This window comes from Siphateles boraxobius, unplaced genomic scaffold (assembly GCF_051911475.1).
Source record: "Siphateles boraxobius isolate OS27281-9 unplaced genomic scaffold, OSU_SipBor_1 41, whole genome shotgun sequence".
NCBI classification, from domain to species: domain Eukaryota; kingdom Metazoa; phylum Chordata; class Actinopteri; order Cypriniformes; family Leuciscidae; genus Siphateles; species Siphateles boraxobius.
Window position 1 is genome coordinate 8,014,609 of NW_027509042.1, and position 26,787 is coordinate 8,041,395.

General features: G+C 39.3%; 1 protein-coding gene across 4 annotated transcripts in view; it reads left to right on the forward strand.

Annotated features, from left to right (window-relative positions):
• The window catches only part of pdzrn3b (PDZ domain containing RING finger 3b), a 106,184-nt gene that overhangs the window by 68,146 nt on the left and 11,251 nt on the right, over positions 1-26,787 (forward strand). For 3 of the 4 annotated variants that reach the window (XM_077198075.1, XM_077198076.1, XM_077198077.1), the window contains exon 4: positions 24,815-25,068. In XM_077198075.1, the coding sequence (XP_077054190.1) occupies positions 24,815-25,068 (254 nt within the window). Of the gene's footprint in view, positions 1-8,201; positions 8,465-24,814; positions 25,069-26,787 lie in introns of those variants that run through there. The other variant, XM_077198078.1, reaches the window with a different exon arrangement.

Sequence of the window (26,787 nt, forward strand, 5' to 3'; positions counted from 1 at the left end):
AAGCTGAATATCAAATCTTTTAATATCCTGTCTAATGGTGGTGGTGACAAGCACTGGGAGTTAGGAATGTCATGGCATTTAGATAATGAACCGTAAATATTGTTTTATTAGGGTTGGGTTTGCAAGAGAGGAGGTTTTATTCTGGCAAAGGTTAGACCCTGTTTTTAATGCCCTTATTATAGTCGTTAATTCCGCTTTGTACCGGCGAGTGCGAATGACTGCTCGCTGGAATCCAGCCATGGCCGAAGACATATTAGATGTGCCAGTCAGAGGCTGAGAACTTACCTCAGTTAAGTCCCACCTCTGTCATCACCTCTGCCAATTTATTCACATCTAAATCCGTTTTTATCCTTTCAGCGTGGAGTCTGACAGCTTTTCACTATCAGTTCTTCATTTATTATGAGTCCTCAACCCCATTTTAGGACTTTTTCTGGCTTTGTCACTGGAAAAATCCTTCCAAATGGTTCAAGGTGTCTTAATAGTTTCAGGTGTGTGCTTCTATGCCTCGGTTGTGAGATATCTTGATGGCTTCTGAAGATAGTATCTCTCTCTCTCTCTCTCTCTCTCTCTCTCTCTCTCTCTCTCTCTCTCTCTCTCTCTCTCTCTCTTTTTATGGGTGTGTGTATATATTCTGTATTTTTTTCTACATCATCTTGGTGATCATCAGCAAATTTTGCAACAATTGTTAACGTTGTTATAGACATTGTTTTATCAGAATTACTAAAGACACTTTTGATAAAAGCATCAGCGAGAATGTGTTAAGGTACAAATCCATCATCCATCAATCAATCAGTTTTGAATTGCTATGTTTTTTATGAATGTATGGAATTACATTTAAAGCTGTGTAGTTTTGTTGTAAAATAAAATTTAATTTTTTTTAGAAAAAGCAAAAATTTATAAAAATAAATAAATACCCTCATTAACTTAATAAAAAAGCAAAAATATCGTCACCTTGTATCTTCAAAAATGCTAGTTTTCATGAAAAAACACTGCATTTTTTAAATAATTAAACAGTGTTGTCAAAGTTTATCTTAAGGCTTTATACTGTATATAGTCAGACACTTGCATGTGTCATCAGATTATTAACATTTGACCTAAATCAAGCTCAAATGGAGTTATGAGGAGAATTTTGTACGTTTTCATCAACTTGCAGGTTATTAAGTTTATTATAGCTATGTGGGCTCTGTTTTGTCTGTCATTTGGCCAAATTCTCATGTTATTAAAACTGAGGTGCTAAGCACAGGCTATTTAAGACGGTGTTGACTCTGATTCGATGACAGATTCTATACTAAGGCTGCGTTTACACTATGCATTAAAGGGGACCTATTATGCAAAATTCACTTTTGCATGGTGTTTGGACATAAATGTTTGATGGCAGTGTGTGTACACAACCACCCAGCAGTGATACAAATCCATCCACTCCTTTTTTATTAATCCCCATAAATCATAAGCAGTGTCTCCCAACGACCTGTTTTCAGAATTTGGCTTTAGTGACGTCACTAAAGCCACAGGCGCCGCCCACGAGTGTTGACAGACACTGCCGTTCTAACATAGAAACTCTGATCGAGTTCACAGTGAGTTGAGAGTTGTACACATCCACCATTGCTGCACTGACGAGAATGTCTCCCAAGCGTTGTCGGTGTTGTGTAGCTGGATGTATTAATCCACATAGCTCTATTTATGGAGAGATAGGCCTAACATTATTGATCATGGCAGTAATGAAAGTGAGAGAGCGCACTTTATTACGTTACAGTTCATAGGAGTTGTTTTACGGATATACAGTTAACCAGTTTATTAAGCACCCCCTGAAAAGGTGTGTATAATATTTGTTTACTGTTAGTTGTAACGAGTGTTTTTTTTTCTTCGCTGTGTATGTTGATAATAATGAAAGGGAGAGGGAGAGAGTTTATGGATAAGACTTTAATGCCGACTTCTGATACAGTGTTTATTCAGCTCTTACAGTGATTTTCTAGAGTGAATTTGACGCTTCATCTTTTGTGTGATGAACAATAAACTTCATTGAACTCATCAGTATATTTTTACAACATTCACACGTGGTCCGCTACAACAGGCTTGTACTAATAGTGGATAAAAGAAAGATGCAAAAACAAGTTATAACCGTAATTAAACTAGACTATACCTGTTCAATCTCCATAGAGCATATATCATCTGGCTCTGTGGGCATTATTGTCCGACTCCGGGTCGAAATGAACACGGCTACTGAGAGTTTATGTTTTGATATTATCATTTTGTGCTCATTTGCATTTAAAGGGATACACACTAAAACGGTGCGTTTTTCTGAGCCTCAAAAAGTGACAATTTAAACATGCTGTAAAAAATTATCTGTTGGGTATTTTGAGCTAAAACTTCACATACACACTCTGGGGACATCAGAGACTTATTTGACATCTTGTGAAAAGGGGCATAATAGGTCCCCTTTAACATGCCATCACCGTGATCCAATCAAGCAGATCGGATCATAATCCAATCAGGACACATCCAATCATAATTACACCTGTCCGCATCAAGTGGCTTCTGTAACTGGATAAAAAAAAAAAAAAAGGATGGCTCCGGTGAAAAGTCGACCTGAAGTGTTGGGTTTTCTTTTTAAAACATTTTTCATTGTAAAAAAAATGTCCGGGGACATTTTACAAATCTCGCAAAATGAGGAGGATGAAGAAGGCTGCAAGTACTAATAGATGCTGCAATGGAAACGATACAGAGAAACGCATGGGTCCGAGAACATGGCCAGCTGTGGTGAGGAAAAATGCGCGTTCTTTACAGAAAATTAATGGTTCTGCAACTTTCGGGCGTGAAGGCAAACATTTCAGTATATTTGCGATGTACTTCGCACTCTACTGTATCGCAAAACCACACGTGCAGCAATTCCTGGAGAGAGGAGGGGGAATAATGACAGTGAGCGGGGTTTGTGTCACGTCCACCTGTGAATGCAGACGCGATGGCTGGATTGCGTTTACATTACACTGAGATCCGATCACAATGCGTCCTCGACTACCTCCGAACCTGGACACGCTGATCAGATAACATTCCGATCAGAAGCGCATTTACACTTGTCTTTTCAATGTGTATATTAGCAACATCCGGATACAGGTTGCATGTTAATGCCAAGTGTAAACGCAGCCAAAGACTACCAAAACTGCATGAGGTAGGCTACTTCATTCAAGGTAGAAGTCTCAGTTCAATGTCATATTATCTTAAAATAATAGTTTTTGTGCAATTATTATTATTATTATTATTTTTTTTTTGGTCGAGGTTTATTTTCCGATAATGACCGGCTGGTACTTGAGGATACCGAAATATAATTAATTTATATATAAAAAGATACTTTATTCTGCATCATTGAAACACAAGCTTGTGTCATTCAAACTTTCAGAAACTGTTAAAACTGCTCCCTGAGTGATTTTGTGCTGAGATTTCTCTTCCATTTTTATCGTGTTCTTCTTATCTTGTGTCGGTCCATCACTGCAGTGTCCTCTCCTCCCCAACCATGTCTAACAGTATTTTGCTCTTTAAACTCTACCCCGCTATAAAAGTGTGATGAGCACCTTTGAATCTCCCTCTCTTCCTCGCAGAGCTTAAACTGTCCGGTAGGGAGAGTGATAGTGTGACATTTAGCCTAGTGGTACGTCAGAAATGCTGGGGCACGGCTCCATTAACTCCCAACCTAACCATGGGCTGAACTCTGATCTCCAACTCAAGTTGCAGGGAGATACAGCTTGCCATGTATTGTCACTGAGAAACAAGGGGTGTTCCAGACATGTTAGACCAACAATATTTTCCAATTCCCCCATTAGTCTAATAGAGTGTGAACAATTCCAAATTGAACATTTTTGCTGATTTTTTAAGGGTTTGAGAGTCAACAGCATGCAAATTATGTTACATTCCAGGAAATTATATAGTTACTAGGGCTGGGCATTGACACAACTTTCAGAATTCGGTTCATTTCAGATGGATTCAATATTGATTAATTGGGGCCTATCAGGTACAGTACATGGCAAATTTCCTCAAGGAAAATTTAAGAGCAGGTTAAGGTTTAAGATAAAATAAATGTGCATTAAAGTGTATATACAGTGCTTAGCATAAGTGAACACACCCATGCTAAAGTTGACTAAAAAGAGGAATACAAATTAATCTTTTGGAAATTGATCTTAATGCCTTAATTTAAAAAATTAGGAAAAAATTAGGAATTAAAATATCAACACATCATCACATACCCTTCACCATACATAGAGATTGGCATGGTTTTATTTCAGTTTGGCTAATAGCTGGTTTGATTTTGCATTGAGAGATGATCTTATGGAAAGTACCCCATGCCAATCTCTAGGTGCAGTGAAGGGTATGTGATGATGTGGGGCTATTTTAATTCCAAAGGCCAAGGGAACTTTATCAGGATGCATAGTATCCTGGATCCATGAAATAACTGGCCTTTAAAAATAAAAATCTGCCTGTCTCTATAGGAATTAAGCACTTTATTTAGCAAAAATAATTTTTCTACTTTTTTCTTAATTAAATTCTAGCTGACTAATGAGATTTAAATGGCTTTTCTGAGGTAAATGTAACATGACATGACTTTTTTTTACAAGCTTTTTTATTGATGTCTTTCGGCAGTGTATGGTAAATACTTTATCTTTCAACATACCTTCTGGTGTTCTTTGAAGTTTATTTTGGGAAAGGGAAAGAGATTATCGGTTCACGTGTGCTTCGTGCTGCCGATTTGCTTGATCAGCGATCGGTCATGCCACATTAAAGAGCGCCAAAATTGGATTTATTGTTTGAAATTTGTAACAAAATTGAGAGAATTTTAAATTTGTTTCATATCAGACATATCATAAAAAAGCACAAAGCTTACTAATATCTACAATTTTGTTCATTCATCAACTGAAACCACATAGACTGAAAGATTGATTTTTGGGATTTAAGAATCGATATCCGTTCTTCAAAATGAGAAATGATTAAAGTAATTTAATCTGATTAAATAAAGATTAAAGTCGAGTAATCTGTATTTTTAACCCAGCCCTGGTGATTACAGTTATATGATATTGTTTTGCTGTTATTTATACCGATATAACTATATAAAGATGTATATAAAAATATTGAAGAGTTCTCTATATTTTAAATGTCATATAAAACTATATAAAAAAAAGAATACAATGACTGATGTAAAAATTCAACCTGAAAGGAATGCAAGTACCTCCTTAGAGTTGGATTCAAAGTGTGTTTTTTTAAACAAAGAATCCTTGCCCCCCTGTTGTGGCTGTTAAAACATCAACAGAGACAACTGTTAAACCGGGTCCAATGGGGCCACAGCGAGACATCTGGAGGAACAGTGGATGAATATAAATGTTTGCATCAGAGCTTAAACCGCGGGCAGGACGGCAGTGCTCTCCCAGTGCCGGTGTTGTCTTAATTAAAGTGGGGGTGATGTAGCCGCCGCCCCCTCCTGTCAACTCACCTCCTCTCTGGCCCTTCCTCCACCTCCCATGTGGCTCATGACACCCCGAGAAACATCATTATCTGTGACTTGGGCTGCCTCTTTTGTTTGGCTCAGGCAACAGGAGTCCTACTTTCACTAATGGCCATTTAAAAAAAAATCTTTGTTTTGTCTTTTTTTTATATACATTTTATTTCTTCTTTTCTTACAGAATTAAAGATCAAAAGTCGAGGAGGCGAGGTGTTCTGCTAGCACAACAGCAAACTATTATCATGACAAATATATTTGCAACGTATTCATTTGTATGTAGTTGAGTGGTCGGTAGATTAGAATAATGAATCACAATTAATCAAGCAATCTTGTCGGCATTAAAATAACAACATATTAATTTAATTTCAACAAATTCGGAATCAGTAAATGTGTTAACTGAGTAAAATTAATTTAATGATGTAAAATATTTAAATATTAAAAGGTGTATATATATATATATATGGCGTAATTCTGTGCGTGCAAGTGTATAAGTTTGAATGTATGAGAGTCGTGCCTATATTGCAATCTTCTTGCTGGTAGTGAGATCATACGAGAGTCTGTAAATCTCTTAGATCATTTCAGCCTTAAGCAGGTCAGAGGCTAATCCATACACACTCCTATCAAGGCCAAATAATACCTCTAGGGATGGAAGATAGAGAAATGAAGATGATAAAAAGAAAGAATGACATCCAAATTATGGTACAGTGCCTTCAAATAAACCAAACCCTTATCATCAGCTCGGCATGATGCTTCTTGCAGTCCTTTGTTTTCTCCAGGAGCTTTTATAACATATCATTTGATCTCAAACGTTCAGGGCTGTCAATCATTCCAAAACCAGAGATGTTGGAAAGGGATTATGCTTGCATTGAGAGAGGACAACAGGACGGTCCAGGAATGATGAAAACATTGGAAGTGGAATAATCCTATGGAGCTAGACTGTGAAATGGCAGGAAACTGGGAGAGTTAAGTATCATATGGAAACATCTGGTCGGAGGAATTCCCACCACTACCACCAGATTAAACATAAACATACATAGAAACACTTCAGTTCTCATCCTAGTTCCTCTCTCAGAGACTGGTAGGAAAGGATGGTCCATGCCAACTACCTTCCTGTGCTGCTCCCTCATGACATTCCCGGTCAATGAGTTGATAGCTCAAACAGGGCAGAGGCAGCTTAAACTCACGTCTGAAATAATATTTTCTTATCTGATTACCCTGAATATACAACAAGGCAAGCCATTTTTGATATCTTTGGCCTGCAAAATGTGTTTATGAAAATACAAAGACACATATGGAATGTGGACAGACATTCAGCTGTCATGCCATATAGTAACATGATCTATTTATTCCTCTATATATTGCAGTTTTATTTTATTCTCATATATTTATATTTTTATTTTTTATTCTTATAATTTGTAGTATTATGTTTCATGTTGTATTTGTATTTGTATATGTCCACTGGAAGCCTCAATACCAAAACAAATTCCTTGTGTGTGCAAGCACACTTGGCAATAAAGCTCTTTCTGATTCTGATTCTGATTCTGATTCTGATTTGAAATACCCATTGATATAAACTCTTGTTGTTTTAACTTCTATGTTGGATTACCACTAGAGATGCACAATACATCGGCCAATGTTGAATGATATTGGATATTTAATAGTGCAAATGCATTTAGATGATCATTGTGTCATTGCTTAAATTTAATTTATTTAAACAGTAAGTTAATAACACTGATAAATTAAATCTTTATCAAATCATGCTGTACATTATAATGTTGAAATGCCTAAATTCACTTGTATTATTTTAAAATGAATTATTTGTTTATTTTGTATAGATCGGTTTGTGTTTTTGGATTAAGGAGCGCACTTGGCAGTAGTCATTTGTTTTCAATCAGAATTGGCAACATGATTGACAAAGTTGAGTTGAGTTTAACTTTATGCAAATTATCTCTTTGTCGAGTAAGAGTGCCTACTAGCAACCTATAGTACAGCAATGCCCCATTAGTAAATGAAATGCGTGAATAAGGAACACTGCCCCAGCAGAGTTCAACATTCTTCTAATTGGCACTTATGGTTGGTTGGTTGAGTGGCACCACAGTGTTGGACATGGCCGATGCCAGGTCTACACTGCCCTATTGTCAGCTAAGGTGCCGTAAAGGGCAACTCGCACATTAGCGTGGAACCAAAAGCACTGTGTCGTTTTCTATCAGTCACCTCAGCCTGGTCGTTGAGGTGAAAGGAAACATTCGGTCTTTAGATTTGTTTGCTTGGCCGTTAGCCCACTTATTAATAACCCCCAAGGATTGCCCCGATTATTATTTTAAAGAACTCATGCATGATGTATACCAAAGGTCACAGAAATAAAGACAAAACTGAATGTTTACTCTGCTCATTGTTTTTATTATTTATTGAAAAAAATCTATTAGTGGAGAAAAGAAAATCTTACTTGAGTGCTTCTCTTTTGTTGCATTAACAATTATTTCAATTTGCATAATTATCAGACCCCATTCGACAGTCGTTGTTGTTGGCATAACGCCTTTGCGTTTACACATCAGGTGGAACGAGTCATAAATTAATCTTGAGCAGACTTAAATGCACCCATATCACCATTTACACATAGCAGCACTGTAGGACAGCCCCCTAATGAATATTCAATGGGGTGGTCCTTAATATGCATGAGTGGGCGTGCATAAGTAGTAGAGTGTTGCCGATGTTGCTGGAGAGCTTGTGCAAATCTTACAGAACAAAGGAAGTGAGAAACACTGACGAAGGAGGAGGAAGAGAAAAGACAAGGTGTATGGTCAAGAGGGCAGCCACATGTGACAGAGAAAGAGAGAGAGAGCCAGAGGGAGGAAGCACACTGAGTTCCTGCTCTCCTCCAAGAGAAAAACTAGATGGTCTGATCTGTCCATGATGGGGTGCAGAGTCTGTACTCTACAGAAGCCTCAAGAGCAATACAAACTCCTGTATGAAGTATGCCAGGTAACTGATTGCTTTTTTTCTCTCACAGGAAGTTGTTCGTTGGAATTTATCTCAATCTTTTTATGAATATTGTATGATAACTTCAAGGTGGCCCCATGCATGAATCTTAGTGGACTTTTATTTCATGGTCATGTTGAGTTGTTTTTTGATTATCAATCATTTTTAATAATATACAAACATTTAATTCATTCATATTTATGGTAGTATTTTCTGACAAAATGAAGAGTGATGTTGTGGCACTGTGTAGTCCATTTTCTTGAGTTATGTGACTGTGGTTGGGATAGCTTGAATTAAGTGTGACAGACAGTTTATGATTCGTCATGTTTCAGGGTTGATGTGTGGATAGATCTCAGTCCATCTTCTCTATTTAAAGCAGCTAACTTTTCCATTCTTGCGCTGATTGTCACTGTTGTTTGTAAATCGCTGACCATCTATTTGGCGTGGTTAGATTTGTGCCAAATGCAAAAATGACTGTTGCTTTTGTTTCTTGTTATGTGTTTGGTATAATAAGTTCTGAAGCTACACTGGTGGTTTGTATAAAGTGGGTTATTGGCAGATTGTTGATACACGCATATATATATATATATATATATATTTATTTTTATTTTTTATTTATTGGTGAGCTCATTAACATACATGCATATATATTTTTATTTTTTTATGTATTTTTTTATACATATATTCAAATAAATAAATTATTTATTTGTAATTTTGTTTGACACACATTTTGGTTTCTATTCGTCAGATATTTCTGAACCTGTGCCATGAGGTGCATCATGTATGAACTGTGTCCTTGTGAGCAGTGTGTGACTGTTTGACATTGTTGTCAGCTCTGATTTAATTTCCTGTGGGTTTTTTGATCCTGACGCTTACAGCTTTAGGATGTCTGACACAATATCGCCGGGAGGCTGTAGATGAAAACCAGTAGGGGGCCTCGCAGAACACGGCAGAGCACATGCTCTTACTTATACTTTTATAAATAAGCACCCATAAACACATTATGACAGAATTGAGTGTTATCAACAAATTGTAACCTGAATTGTATGTTCCAAAATGGGGGCTTCTTGTTGATTTAAAAAGCTCACACAAACTAAAACATGTTAATTTATTAAATTCCTGATAAAAGAACCCTAGAATCGCTACTTCTTGTGGATCTCAGGCTTGAAAGCATTCAGGAAGATTGTACAACCACGTTTTTAGCACTTCCTCGCCTACTAAGGGATGTATACTTGGTGTTTGTATGGTGTGTGGAAGGTGCTTTCAGTAAATGTAATGAGTGGCCACTTCGTCTTCTCCTTTCACTATATTCCACAGTGGCTGTTTCTCTGCATTAGTTGTTGATGACAGAGCAGTCACTATTGTGAAAGACTTCGCTTTGATCGTGCAGACTGTGTGAAAGCGGGACTAAAAGCTTTTTCTCCCGCTAAGGGCTGAGCGAATATATATGTGTATTTGTGTGAGCTCTACAACAATAAATGGTCTCTGTTTGTTAACAACCCAACAGCCGATGTTGGGCTTCAAAAGAAGCTTTAGCCTTTTCAAATCACTCCCTGTTGAAAAAAAAAAAACCCAAAAAACTTAATGAAACTAGAAAAGAGACAAAGACATATTGGGCCCATCATATGAGCTCTTTATTCGACCCACTCCTCCATTCGACAGCATCTGTCATGCTGCAGTCAATTACTTTTGATTGACAGGCTGTTAGTTAAGAGAACCATGCTGGTTTCTCTATTGGTACTTTCATTTTTCCAGTTACTCGAAGCCGGATCATCACATGCCTGAGAAAAGATTTGTCAGACAAAGATGCTCTTCCATGTTTAACATCAGATGGCGTTCGCTACACCTCACATAATATTGATGTGTCATCTGAGAAGATTTGATATTACTGTTATCTGTACTGGTTGTAGATGTTGCCACTGTTTTTCCCATTTTTGTCTGGGTAATACGTCAAAGACAGACACCATTTTTCTGTGCTGAATGAGACAGTGACATTGCTGAAATTAGACATGAGCAGTTGACTTTTACCAAAACAAGCATCAAATTTCAGAAGAGAGAAGACGTCCCTGAAAGCAACAGCATAGGACGTGTTTGTTTGTTTCTAACACGTTTAAAACCAGGTAGACAGAGCACCGCTGAATCGTTCAATCTCTATTCCAGGCTTTCCAGGACTAATATAGTTTGTATAACTGTTATACCGATTAATAATTATTGCTGAGTTTTTACAACAATAATAAACATTACACAACAAGAAAAAACATGCATTATGAACATGGATAATGATGATGATGATATTAATTTTAATACAATTTATATATTTATAGTATATTAAAAAAAAAAATTGTATATATAAATTATCAGTTTGTAACCTGGAAATAACCTTGAAATTTCTAATCCTTTTCCAGAAATCAACTTAAAAAGGTCATGGCAAATCATATAACTTTGTTCAGAAAGTGCAGCAACCGCGAACAGCATGACATCATTAAAAAGTATATGTTCTGTATGTTATGGTATTATATATTATTCTATTTATATACATACAGTAAATTATGCCTGTGTGTTTTAATATTATAAAATCAACAATCGTGATGGGAAAGTATATTGTTCATGTATACTGCAAAAGAATACCACAGACAGATAATTGAGTCTTTGTGATGTCCGATCGGTCCGTCACACACAGACACTAGGTGCCTGGATGAGTATGTGGCAGAGGGGGTTGTTGTTTCGTGGGGTAATGTTGAGAGTGCTTTTGGCTGGCGTCGGGGTCACTCACAATTAAGGCATGTGAGTGGCGGCAGGATGTCGCTGGGCTTTAATGAATAGAGTGAAAGACTCATTTGAAGTGTGAAAGCGATCTGTTGACTCATCCTTTCCCAGGCGCCCGCTTACCCATGTGTCCAGCTGGACTATGCTGACCTCTCCAAGCATGTGTGTAAACACACGTGTGTTGTAGATTGTGACATGGAATTGCATTATTGCAATGGATTGATATTGGTCTTGGGGATTTAAACAGCTTTTCTGAAAATTAGATGCTATTGGGGAGATCTGGAGATTTGTCAGAATGTGTGTAGTTCATTTTGATGGCATATAGGCTATAGATAAGGCTTCTGACTGGGCCCATCCCCAGATAATACACACAGATCCTCTTCATTAGGGTGTCTGGCACTCTTCCTCTTGCTCTCTCTCTCTCTCTCTCTCTCTCTCTCTCTCTCTCTCTCTCTCTCTCTCTCTCTCTCTCTCTCTCTCTCTCTCTCTCTCTCTCTCTCTCTCTCTCTCTCTCTCTCTCTCTCTCTCTCTTTTAGAGCTCCCCAGAGGCTAACTGATAGAGAGGGATGCCTCCTCCTCACATACTCACCTAGAGAGAGATTCATGGGCAACCAGAAATATTTTCACAGGCCATGTGCTCCAGGATACACTACAAATAACTCTAGACATGGGAATCTAAAATTAACACAAGCATTGCTTTTATCTGTATGACCATAAATGACGGAGTATTGTAAGTCCATTTTTCCGCTATGTAAAAAAAAAAAATGTAATCCTCCAAAACTACCGACATCTTCGTCAACCCCAGAGGGTTAGTCATGCTCTTCAACCTGTATGTAAATTCTGTAAGAAGGAATTCTGATATCATGGTAGCAATTCAAGCATAAAGCTTTGTCCAAGTGCAAGTATTGACATATGTGATTTATTTGCTTATTTAATCAATTTCCAAAATCCCCTCTGTAAAAATATTTAACTGTAATATGTCAACAAAATGAAACACAACTTTTGAACCTGGCTTAATCCGGTGTTCAGATTTCTGTTCTGGAAATGTTTGCAAATTGATGTATATTTAATTAGATGATATGTAAATAATTAATATCTACATATAAGTAACTTGTAATACAACAAAATGTTTGCAATTCTTAATGTAATCAATCAACTGGGGAACTATTTCCCAAAAAAAACATTACAAAATCTTAACATTTGAATGGTAGCGTGCTTTTAATCCATTTCAGCTTTTTAGTGGCAAGCATTTACCTTGGAAGAGCAGCTTAGCTTCCACTGTGTTTTTATGTTGTATTCTGGCAACATTTGCCAAAATTTTGTGTTTAAAAACAGAGGTTCAGTTGGCCTATTGATTTCAGTGTAGCGGCCCCATTTAACAAAACCGCTCACAGGAAAAGAGAATTAGTCCCTGTGAAGCTGCAGGTTGAGAGAAGGTCACTTTCCCCTTCAGTTAAGATAATTAGAACCGAGAGAGGACGAAGCGAGCTTGCCTCGCCGTCCCGGTCTAAACTTGATCTCTCTCTTACTGTGCTGAACTCAGTGCTTCAAACAGGAAAGGTATGCACCATGTGGAGATCTAGTCTCCTTTGTCCCTGATGGGCGCATGTTGGCCCATCATGTTGGTGGAGACTGTGTGTGACAGCTCTGTGGCTCCTAATCTCCCTAGAAGTGGCCTGTAATGGCCATGGCGCCTGTCTGCACCTCGTGTAAGTCCTTCGTTTTAATTAAAGTATCAAAACAGTCAGACTGTTGAAGCTCGGACACAGATTAGGTTTGTATTGGATGAGTGCTATAGCTAATGTATTTTTGCTAGTAGCTGTACACACTTTGGCAGACTTTACACATTCTTCAAAACGTTTGCAGAAATTAAACGTCCCCCAAAGCATGGCATGTTTATTTATATAGCACATTTCATACACAATGGTAATTCAAAGTGCTCTACATAAAAAGGAATTCAAAATAATCATACCGGATAATTAAGAAATAAAATCAAAAATAACATTCTAATAATTTAAAAAACATAAAAATAAAATAAGAAGAAATTAGACAACTCTATGCATAAACATCTCTAAGAAAGTCATGATGAATTTGTGAATATGAACTTTTATTTATAAGCCTGTTTTTACAGACAGGGCTTAGATTTAAGCCGGGGTTAGGCCTTAGTTCAAATAGGACATTTAAGTAGTTTTTGTAAATGTGCCCTTGAAAAAAAAAAAACCTTATTGGTGTGAATCTTGATACAAACCAATGGCACTGACATATTTTAATATATGTCAGAGCAAGTTGCTTTCAGTTAAAACCGCTCAAACATGCATTTTAACCGGGGGATAATGTTATGTAATGTTAAAATATGTATATTCATGCCAAATAATACTGTTTTATTGTCACTGAGATCAAACAATATAAATATTGATTTACATTATATAGGCTATATTAAATATTAATTAAATATATCATGCCATTCATCCATCTGTATGTGAATGGATGGATGGATGGATGGATGGATGGATGGATGGATGGATGGATGGATGGATGGATGGATGGATGGATGGATGGATGGATGGATGGATTTCAAATTCAGAACATCCATCTATCCATACCAAATTAAAAGTTTGGCATCAGTCTTTAATAATTCTGGTACAAAGGTTTTACTGCAAATATTTTTACATGTTTGTGTTATTTAGTTGCGTCGTCTTTTCCAAACTGCTTCCATCACAATCCTTCTCGCTATCCCCCTCTTCCCCTAATTATCCTTTACAGTGACGGGATGGAAAAACGCTCGTTGCTGTGGGGAAATGGACTGAGCATAGTCTAGTTATCTTAATCAGGGACAGGTCCTCCCCACAGCGCTTCCACAGCTGCTTCACGCTGTAGCAGGTGGCCGACAGTCTGCAGGCTTACATGCTAACACTTTCCTCTACTGGCATTGATGGGTAGACAAAGCATGGACAGAAACTGACAAAGACACACACAAAGTGACATGAAACAGATGGAATGAGACAAATGGGCAGATGAAATACAGACATAACATGTCAATATTGACATGTCATTGACAGTGCTGTAGTAGACAATATTAATTTACCATAGCAAAGTAAGGACTTAACATGAACTGTTTAAGCTGCTCACAGACCCAGTTTGACTAAACATGTTAAGGTACCGACAAAACATATTCAGCATGAAGAAACAGAAGTTCTGTTTGAAAGCTTAGTGACGTGCCTTGCTGTCTACTGCCTATAGGAAGCTGCCTTCTTAGACCGTAGCCTAACTGAATTGTAACCTCATAAATGACTGATTTGAAATACTCCTTAATTTTAAAAATTATCCTTAATTTTGAATTAATGTAAAACGCTGTGCGGCAGCATGCAGACATAGGCAAGACGGCTCGCGCTCCCATTGGCTGCCCTGCGGCAACAGCAGCAGCCTATCAAGAGAGGCCCTGCGTGACATGATACCCAATGGGGGCGATTCGCGCCCATTTCGTCACGTCCCGCCAGAATAGGCGTGGCCTTGGCCTATAAATACGCTCGACAGGCTGATGCAAACTGATTTTCATCCAGCTGTTCTATCCTGGCGTCGGACAGTGAGGATTGGGCGAGCTCTGTGGACCTCCCCCCTCCTCCCGCGAGTCGTCAGGGAAACGGGCCAGCATCAAAACCGCGGCGCGGCTAGCTTTCTTTACGTTACAAGAAAGCTACCCCGCCCCCCGTGGACATGCGTCACCGGCGAAATGAGGAAAGAGTGTGTTTTGGTCCCGCCGAGGCCGTACCAATCTCCATTTCTCAAACATTTCTCAGCTCCTCGTAGTCTGAGCGGCTGAAAATGTCAATATCGCGGGAATGAGCCTATTGTATAACACGCACGCCTGCAAACAAACGCCAAAACACACAAAACTGTGATGTCGCTTTCAACCCGTGGGCACGCGTCACCGGCGAAATGAGGAAAGAGTGTGTTTTTGTCCCGCCGAGGCCGGACCAATCTCCATTTCTCAAACATTTCTCAGCTCCTCGTAGTCTGAGCGGCTGAAAATGTCAATATTGCAGCAATGAGCCTGTTGTATAACACGCACGCCTGCAAACAAATGCCAACACACACACAAAACTGTAATGACGCTCTCTTATCTGCACGAGAGACCCGTGTTCGATCCCAGCTCTCGCAGCAGATAAAAAAATAAAATAAAATAAAAAATAAATAAATTTTAAAAAAAAGTCTCGCCGCGGCCAGACTTCCACCGAACTTCCGCTCTTTCAGTTCCAGAAAATGCGACTGTTCCAGTGTATTTTGCAGTAAACAAGCCGGTAGCATGGCCCGCTTGCCTGCACACAAATACCGTTTCCATGGTGACCCAGAAAAATCATATAAGCAGTGTATTTTCTGGTATTCCGGCCACAGACGATGGTGTTATGAGTGTAATAAAAATGGCCACAGCCCAGTGTTCATTTCTACACACAAACACAGCCCGCCACAGTGCAGGGCTCGCACAAATGAGGTCGACTCATGTCAATTGTGCATTAAATATAGTGAATGTGCCCACAACCCAGTGCCCACAAACACTAAACACTGCATGTACCACGGTTTCTGTAAAACGAAACCAACACACATACAGTCAGCTAAGACCCATGGTGTTTAAGTCTCGCCGCGGCCAGACTCCACTGAAACTTCTCTCTCGTTCAGTTCCAAACAATGTGACTGTTCCAGTGTATTTCGCAGTAAACAAGCTGGTACCACAGCCCGCTTGCCTGAACACAAACGCCATTTTTTACGGCGACCCAGATAAATCCCAAAAAATAGTCTATTTTCTGGTATTTCGGCCACGGCTGATGATGTTATGAGTGTTGTAAGAATGCCCACGTCTCAGTGCCCATTCCCACACACAGACACAGCCCGCCACAGTTCAGGGCTAGCACAAATAAAATCGACTCATGACTCACGACACAGTGCCCACAAATACTACACGATACGTGTCCCTCGGTTTCTGTAAAAACAAAACCGACACACATTCAGTCAGCACAAGCCGATGGTGTTTTCAGTGCAGTGAGTGTGCCTGCTGTCCCGCGCCCACATTCCCTCACAGACACGCTCAACCCCATGGGGTTTGTCCCGCTCGCTCTCTCTCTACAATCTGTAATAGAGAATTCGAGCGCGACCAGGCTGCCCGCCGTGATCGGCGCGCCTCCCGCCTCGCACACTGTAAACAGAGTGTTTATGTCACAGGTTATTTCCCTGTGCGCCCTCCCGGTTCATGATGAGGAGGAGGATGCGAGTCTCCTCTGCCCTGTCAGGGCACTGAGAGCTTATGTGTCCCGTTCGTAGGTCTTCAGACAGACTGAGGAGCTATTCGTTTTGTTTGGCGGACGCTCCAAGGGACTGGTCGCATCAAAACAGAGCCTATCCAGATGGATAGTCGATGCCATAGCGCTGGCTTACAAGTGCCTGCAGTGTCCTTTGGGTGTCAGAGCGCACTCCACGAGGGGCGTGGCCTCATCGTGGGCGTGGTCTAACGGGATTTCCTTGCAAGATATCTGTATGGCGGCAGGCTGTGCCTCGCCGTCTACATTTACAAGGTTTTATAACCTAGAGGTTCCCGCCTTACAGGCCAAGCTGCTGTCGGTCTAGAATTCAGTACTATCTGCGCGGAATGCTGAGCGCCAGCGCAGAATGCTGAGTTTTGCTTGTGCATCGCTCACTGATCGATAGAACAGCTCCATGGGTGTTGAATAACCCGTACTTATACCAAGTTCAGGCTGAACACGTTCACCCTGTCTGCGTGAAATGCTGTTAACATAACTAGCTCCTGTGGGTTGCTATTTCTTGGGGAATGATGCTTGTAGCCTCTCATCTCCGACTCTCTGTGAGTCTATGGTGATTATGCACTATATAAGCCCCGGGCTACTGCCTTTGGGACTTTGGTGTCGGATCCCAGTACGCACGGCGTGTTGCATTGTGTTCCCCATAGCGTAAGATATTAGGCAGTACGAGAGATACTCTCGTAAGAGAACGTACTCGGTTACTAACGTAACCTCGGTTCTCTCTAGAGAGGGAACGAGTACTGCGTATCTTGCCGTCTATTCTGGCGGGACGTGACGAAATGGGCACGAAGCGCCCCCATTGGGTATCATGTCACGCAGGGCCTCTCTCGATAGGCTGATGATGTTGCCGCAGGGCAGCCAATAGGCGCGCGAGCCGTCTTGCCTATGTCTGCACGCTGCCGCATAGCGTTTTACATTAATTCCAAATTAAGGATAATTTTTGGCTTCAATATCTCGTGGAAAAGAGGTTTTCCCCATAGAGTAAGATATTACGCAGTACTCGTTCCCTCTCTAGAGAGAACCGAGGTTACGTTAGTAACCGAGTATTTTTTCTTAAGCACAAAATTTTGTGAGGCAAAAAAAGCTTTGCCAATTGGGTTTAGAAGGAACTTAATTCAAGATAATGCAAACTCTCTGAAAATTTTTATTAACTAACACAGTAGCATGTGCATCTTGTTTTATCATCTTGTTTGCAATGTAAACCAGGCAAAACACTAATAAGAAAATAAACTGTACTAGAGTTTGCTGTAATATAATTATATAATATACAAGATACATCTCAAGGGGTTTATCCTAATAATAAACAAGTTTGAATATATTGCTGTAATATAATTAATATACGCAAATGCTTTCAAACAAATGCAATTCTTACCAGAAAAAAAATAATAACAAACACAATTATCAGATAGAATGTGTGTTTGTTTTTTTTTCATTTTAGTATTAAATAATGATTTGTATTATTTAAAAATTAAATTTATATTTTCTTTTCACTGTTCACAATCTTTTTGTTCAATGCGTCTTAATATTACTATTTTTGCTGTCTATTTATCAAATAAAAATAAAAAACAAAGTGGTTCATAGATTGCAGGAGATTCTAAGTGGAGAATATGAATAGATGAGCATTGTTTTGTCATTAGTCTCCAAAAGTCTGGCGCAGATGTGATTATGCATGATGATAGACAAACACAGGTGTGCCCACGCGTTTTTATGGACAGCTTTATTTGCACAGATGCATCAGATTCTTTGCAATTAAAAAGAAATATGACCAGATTAAGTGTCCCAACTGTCTTTGTTTTCACTTGTGATATTATGTCTGCCATTTGCTCTGTCTAATGCTAGAGGTTAAATATTTTTTCTGTCTATTTTATAATTACATACAAGGAAATATTAAAAGCAAAGCATGTCAACCTTTATCCATTCTAACCAAAGAAATGTCTTGATTCTGAATCATTTATATTAATAGATCCAATTCTGAGAAGCTAAACTGCCATTAGCATTTCTATCATCAGAGAACAGACTTCCACTCCAGAGACTTGTTATTCTTTAGAATGTGATAAGACACAATTTAACAGCATAAAATCGAGTGCATGCATGATGGGGGGTGAATGGTGACATGCTTCCCTGGTGTCCATGCTGAGTCATGAATAAAACATGCTAACAGAGAAGTTTGAACTCTCTAGGCTAGTGCAGTTGGCTGATTTTGAATGCTGATGATGGAGCTATTATATCTCATTTATATTCAGAATGAGCACTCTCATACTGGCTAAATATTGCTTGCTGTGCGGCTAGCTTTAAAAAAATGCTGGGGCTGTTGTGTCTTAAAGAAGTACTTCACACATTCATGGGTACTAAAGGCTTGTTCTGCAAGAGCGTGAAGATGGTATTGTCAGCATTTCTAGTGGTAGATCTCTTTGCCCACATGGCTTTTTATATGGTATATCATCATTTGTCAAATATATATTTTGTAACATTATATATTCCACTCAATCCCCACAGATAATATTTAACTATAGAACATAAGTGTGTTAGAGTGTCAACAAATTTGCATACATCTCAATTGCCTGCATGATATTATTATTTTATTTTATATTTTAATCATTTTATTCCAAACTGATTTTCCCATGTAGGGTCGCAGTGATGCTATTATTTATTTTATTTTATTATTTATTTTATTTTTATTCTTGCACCCATTAATAAAAAAAAAACATATTGCTCCACAACTACTCTGTACCACTGCAACTTCTTGGTCTGATAAATTTTATGTGAATGGCATAAAATAAGTTCAAACCTTGGTTGTAACCTCCTTGGACATTGAGTAAATTTCAATATTCAGATTAGTGGTTATCCATATCCGTGTGCCATGAACAATTACTCACTGATCGCATACATTTGGTTACATGTTTCTTGTATAAACAGGATTATCTACAGATTGGTTCTAGATGAGCACAGGCTCAAGAGTGAAAGGAAACTACACAACAGTGATTAGAAGGCAGTAACTAATTATTTACAGGTGTACTCTTTGACAGTAATTGACATTAACAGAAGATGAGTCCATGCAGGTGCCACAGAGAGCCTGGCAGATGTTTCTGAAGTTCTCGGTTCTTCACTTCTTCTTTGCTCCATGTAAACCAACTTTAACTTCATCTCCACCACTTTCCATTCTCACTAATTCTGGATGCTGAAACAAAACACTTCTATATGTCTATACTGTATTTTCCCATAGGGATTAATTTCTCGTTTACCAGACCAGGTTGGGACCAGGCCTAGATGGGATCTGGATTTTTGTCACATTTTTTGCACTGATTTTATTGGGGACAATTGCATTATTCTGCAAGCATATCCAAGTACCCAAAATATGGCCTTAAATTCTGGAGAATGTTCAGTGGGAGATGATTTCATGTGAGCCTGGTAATAACCTCAAACTGCTAGTAAGGTAAGGAAATAGGTGGTAGAGTTTGGGAAACTGTATTTCCTTAAATTGAAAGTAACAGACAACTCATTATAGGAGGAAAACAAGGACACAGGAAGCTTGAAGGAAGTGATTTAGCTTCCTACTATTGATCCTCTGTGGATAACAGAAGGTCTTATGCTTAAACAGGATTAAAAGAAAGTAAACAGCGGCGTCTTTTAGCAGGCGTCCATGCTTATCAGGGGCATTAGTTTCCCTCTGTTTGCTGCTTAATCCACACTGAGATGGCATGCCGCAGCGTATAAAGGTTGCTGTGTTTCAAGTCAGCCAGAACTGTAAGGAGGTTTCCTCATTCTGAATGAAATAACACACACAGACACACATCTTCTAGACCATATCAAACCCTGGCAAATTGCAAACCCCCCCCTCCCCCATTTTTTCTTTAGGACTCTTATGTTTGGATGAAAAGAGGAATTAAGTCTCTGGACAGAACTAAGACATGGTGAGAATGTTCTTTAAGGGATTCTGGGAATAAAGCCTTAAAGTGTTCGTTCACCCAAAAAATGAAAATTCTGTCATAATTTACTCACCCTCATGTCGTTCCAAACTCGTAAGACTTTCGTTCATCTTCAGAAAACAAATGTAAATATGTTTAATGAAATCGGGGAGATTTCTGTCCCTCTGTTGACAATCCACTCAACTGCCACTTTGACATTTCACAAAGTTCATAAAGAGATCGTAAAACTAAACAAATTTTCTGAAGAGACTCGATCGCTTTACATGATGAACAGATAGAATTTAGGCATTTATTTACATATAAACATTTATCAACTCACACCTCAGTTGTGGTAAACGCAAGCTCAAGCATGTACTCTTGACATGCAAGAACCAATGAGCTTCATTCCTGTGTGTTATGCATCACATTTGAGCTTCAGCAAGAACCAATGAATTTCATTCTCACACGTCAAGCAGAATCGATTGAGCTTCTGTTTATGTTCGCTAATCAATGTTTATATGTGAATAAAAAGCCTAAATTAAATCTGTTCACCATATAAAGCGATCGTGTCTCTTCAGAAAATTTGGACTAAACTGCTCAGTTCATTTAGATTAGTTTTACAATCTCTTTATGAACTTTTTGAAGCATCAAAATGGTAGTTTCCTAGCTGTCAATGGAGGGACAGAAATCGTTCAGATTTCATTAAAAAGATCTTCACTTGTGTTCCGAAGATGAACAAAAGTCTTACAGGTTTGGAACAACATGAAGGGTGAGTAATTGATGACAGAATTTTCATTTTTGGGTGAACCCTTTAAGCTTAAACTTCTGTCACATGTTTTATGATGTTCTTAAACTCATACAACTGGTTTCACAGACAGGGCTTAGATAAAGCCAGGATTAGGCCTTAGTTCAATTAGGAAATTTAAGTAGCTATGTTAGGACAAAACAATGTCACTGGCATATTTTAAGATACGTCAGAGCAATTTGCTTTCTGTTAAAACAGCTTAAACATTTATTTTAGTCTGAGACTAGGCTTAAACCTTGTCTGTGAAACCAGGGGATAATGTGAAGATAGTAAAACATCTACCTAGAGAAAACTATATCATGGGAAAATCAGGATTTGATTAGGTATTTGGGAAGCAGACATTGCTGATGAAGTTGGAATTGTTTTCTAGGTGAAATGCTCCTGATCTAGTTTTGCATCTGATATTTCTGTTTTGTTGAGTAGTGTTTCCCAATGAATGTTTAATTTTGACATTTCAATTAGTTTATTGTTAAGTAGCGGGGAAAAATTCCAATCCACCTCACATCAGAAAGGATTTACTTTTTTTATAATTCTGGTAAGAACCAGAGTTGGAGTGATGACATGAATTCATTCAGAACCTTGAATTCCTTGTGAATTTCCTAGAATGGTAAATATACCCCGCAACCTTGTGATTTAGGTTAGTAGGGCATTTAGTAAATTAGAAATAGACTGCAGTCTTGTTTAAGGCCATAAGCCAAGACCCAGATCTAGATCAAGACTAAGGATATGTTTAGCTACACTACCATTCAAAACTTTGGGGTCAGTAAGATATAAACAAAAATATTAAGCTGCATGTGAAGTTTATATTTTAGATTTAACTTTTCATATTGTGTCAGTATGAATATTCTTTCTGTTAATTGTCTAATGCAACAGCATGTCATCCGTGAGTGGTCGTTCCACTGGGTCTGTGTTAAACAGAGGGTGAGGAGGCTCAGTTTGCACTATTCTGGTGTGTATTCCTCAGTGAGACGGTGTCAGAGGTGAGCTTTGTGAATGGGGGTCCCGGTTCCCCCCTTCCCTTTGCTGAAGGGGCAGTGAAGCAGAACGTTTCCAGGGTTGAGGCTTTGTCTCGGGGTCGTGGGCTTTGAGGAGGAGAGGGATTCCTAAACACTTAAGTCTTACTGTGAACCAGACGGACACACAAAAAGGGATGATTGTGTTATTGACCTAGCTGATGGAGAAAGAGAGAGGAAAAGAAAATCTATTCAGAATTGAATACAAGGAGTTAAGAGTTGTAAGGTAAAATAAAGAAAATGAAAGAATTGCCATCTTCAGTAGCAGCAGTAAAGTAGAAAAAAAAGGTACCTTGGTGTGTTTTTTCCGACATTGTACTGACACAATTTTATTTCTAGGTTAGCATTTACTAATTAGTTCATTTTCAAATATATACCGAGTGGTATATACCACCATAAAACCCATGTGGTTTTGAAATGTACCATGGTATGAGATTATGTTGTGGTACTTTGAAATATACTTTGGTACTGAAATTAATTTATAATGGTAGTACCATGTTATCATGTCCAATAAAACATACCTTTGAAAAAAAAAATTGTAAGGATTTATATAATGTTGGAAGTACCACAAACTGTAAATACCATGGTATGTAAATATGGTAATCATTCAGGACCATACTATCTGTAATATAAATGTACCATGGTTTTACAGTACCATCTTATACACCTCACTGTACTATTAAACCTCCATACTTTTTATAGTTAATATTGAATATTGGTTAAAAAAAAATGAAAAGGCTTTTTTAATGTTCATGTATGAAGATGGTAAATCTTTGTTTTTTTTCTGTTTCGGAAGTTTCCGAGTTTGGATTCATATTGGATGTTCCAATTATCCCTCTAGCTGGGATTAGTTTTAATCCTCTTGGTTATTAGTTAACATATTCCCACTTCACAGCTGAAGTGCTCCGGTCCTGCCTGTTTGAAAATCCGAGAATTGGATCCAGCAGCTTGTGAATTAGACTCTATATATTTCTCACAAGTGATTTATTTGTTTATAAAGGAAATAGAATGCACAGTGGATTTCAGTGGATACATTTCTAAAAGCTGTGTGAGAGGTGTGATCCTGCGGACAAGTTGCAGAAATGTTTGATATAAAAGAATGTGGCATACAACTTGAGAAATCCAGCCATGTCTCAGAAAATGAAGACTAAACCATTATTTGAATATTTGTATGTAAAAATATGTGTGCACGCATTTGGAGATATTCTCTTTGTGTGCACTAATAAGATGTCTGTGCATTCTCAAGCATTGCATCATCCAATTTCTTGTGTTTTTTTCCCTTGAATTACATCGTGTGTGTGTGTGTGTGTATGTGTATGTGTGTCTGTGTCTGTGTCTGTGTCTGTGTGTGTGTGTGTGTGTGTGTGTGTGTGTGTGTGTGTGTGTGTGTGTGTGTGTGTGTGTGTGTGTGTGTGTGTGTGTGTGTGTGTGTGTGTGTGTGTGAGTGCAGGTTTGCATTGGAGGCTGTGAATGCCTCAAGCAAAGATCCTATCAAAGCTGTCTCTCGTCTAGAAATCAAGAATGAACAAATGGGAATACTGTGTTTGTTGAGACGGGAACATGGGGAAAATCTCTATAAGCTCTGAGATAAGAAAGATGGTTCCACCCAAGGTCAAACACCCTGTTAGCAAACACACTAACAGAAACTGTCATGCTTTTGCAACCTAATGAGGGTGCGCTAGCTGTTCGGTTTAGCTTGACATCAGCCTATACAGAACATTTTTTGGAAATAAATTGTGCAAAACAACAGCAAAAAATATATACTTTTTACTACTTAAAAGCATGTTTTTGGACATGTGTTTGTCATTTGATTTAAACAATTAATTTGTTCTCAGTTATATACACTTTATATATTTTGTTCATATCTGCATGGGAAATTATTCAAATAATATGGTAATAACTCTTTACAATGGTATACATCAAAGTACTATAGCATCACTATGTTGCCTCCAAATTGCTTCTTTGTAAGGGTAGCAACAATTGCAATTTTATAAATGCAACTTCAGTACTGTACAAATCCGTTCTGAAATGTCCCTTTATGCGTGCAGCTCAGACCCCATCTGGCCTTGGTTCTCTGCACTAAAAGATTGCTTTGAACCTCTTCTACCTCATTTCTTTTTCAGCCCTCATCAGCAGAGCTCTGCTCTTGATTGGTATGTCATGCTTTGGCCCTGAAGCTTGCATTCATTTCCTCATGTACAGCTCCCACATCATCTTCCAGGGAGGCCCTCGTCTTCAAATTACTTAGCTAAATTTGTTTCCCCTGGTTAAGTTTATTTAATGACCCTGATTAATTAGCTATAGAGAGCTTTCTAATTTATGTTGTTGTTTTGCTGAGTCTATCTTTGACCCCCGAGAGCTGCGAGAGGCACTACAGATGCTTTGTTCTGTTGTAACGATTGTTTTTATTGCTTTGCTAACTTGAATTTGTCATCTCAGTGAAGCTCTACTGTTTATAATGGAGTAGTTTGTGTTATGCAGCCTGCTCAGTCATATGCAAAACACATTAATGCTTAAACGATTTTTAACGCTGTTATGTTTGTCCGTTTCAACAGGTCAATGGAAAGGACTTGTCCAAGGCGACACATGACCAGGCAGTGGAGGCCTTCCGTATGGCTAAAGAGCCTATTATGGTCCAGGTGCTACGCCGTGCTCCCAGGCCCAAACCTACAGGCCCAACTGGGGAAGCGCAGGTAGTGGACATCAGCACCCAGACGGACATCACCTTCCAACATATCATGGCCCTCAGTAAGCTGCCTACGTCCTCCCCACCTGGAGATGTACTTGAACAGTACCTGCTCCCAAAGGGGTGAGTGACAACTCTCTGGACCAATCAGAATGCATATCACAGATTTCAGTTATGACTGACTCCTAAGTAGTGAAGATGGTGCTGTTTATAGCAAAGAGAGTGCTGAGCCGAATTGGAAATGTAGCATTTACGTGCCATTGCACATAATTCAGAAGTTGCTCAACCAACCCAACTAGAGTTTAATATACTTGTCATACTAACAGTGTTGTGGCCAAGGGCACAAGATGAAATTAAGTTGCTCTCATTTATTTGGATTTGCATTGTCCTCTCACATCTCCCTGCATCTGTCCTCTGGGTTTGTCTCTCACGTGTTACTGACAGGAACTTGGTAGCCAAGAGAAAATAATTTAATTTATTTTTTCCCAACACATCAAAATTAAAAAGAACCTGCTGATATCTAATTTCTGCAGATACTTCTTTTTATCTTATTAATTATTTTACTATTAAAAGATTTGGGTTGAGTTGTCAAAATAGATTATGATCGGTGTTGTTCAACATAATTTTATAAAATTGATAGTTACAGATCTAAAATCGATTAGATGAGCCATTTTTATTTTTTTATTTGTCTAAAGAATGTTTTTATCCTTATTATTATTACTAAATTAAAATGTTAATTGAACATTGCTATTTTTATCACGATTTAGGTTGTTTTATGAAGCAATTATCCACAAGAAACCACATATTTGTCACGGAACACACACAGGAGGCAGAAAATCCAAGAGCAGTAGTTTTTAATTAAAGGGCAATCCAAACTCGTAGTCATCCAGGCAGGTGTCAAAATCCAATAAGGCAATCCAAAACACAAGACAAAAACAAGAAACGGGCAGATACAGACTAGAAAGTGAGGTGACATAAACCAAGCACTCCGTAACAAACACTAACACAGACAGGGAATATATACACACAGAACTAACAAGGTGATGGGAAACAGCTGAGTGCAATAATCAGATAAGTGACAGAACAGAATGCTGGGAATTGTAGTCTAATGTGAATGACACCGTGAGAACGAGGACCTCTAGTGATAACCCAGGGAAACACAACCAGACACTGTGACAGAACCTCACCTCTACGGAGCGGCTACCAGACGCTCCATGACAGTACACAAGACAACACAAGAGTCCAAGAGGAAGGTGGGAAATCCAAGGGAGGGATGGGAGGGCCAGGACCATGAAGGGGAACAAGAACAGGGGGTGATGGCTCAGCCGGCGACCAGGGCGAAGCAGACAGTCCATCGGGCGGCCAGGGCGAAGCAGACAGTCCATCGGGCGGCCAGGGCGAAGCAGACAGTCCATCGGGCGGCCAGGGCGAAGCAGACAGTCCATCGGGCGGCCAGGGCGAAGCAGACAGTCCATCGGGCGGCCAGGGCGAAGCAGACAGTCCATCGGGCGGCCAGGGCGAAGCAGACAGTCCATCGGGCGGCCAGGGCGAAGCAGACAGTCCATCGGGCGGCCAGGGCGAAGCAGACAGTCCATCGGGCGGCCAGGGCGAAGCAGACAGTCCATCGGGCGGCCAGGGCGAAGCAGACAGTCCATCGGGCGGCCAGGGCGAAGCAGACAGTCCATCGGGCGGCCAGGGCGAAGCAGACAGCCCATCGGGCGGCCAGGGCGAAGCAGACAGCCCATCGGGCGGCCAGGGCGAAGCAGACAGTCCATCGGGCGGCCAGGGCGAAGCAGACAGTCCATCGGGCGGCCAGGGCGAAGCAGACAGTCCATCGGGCGG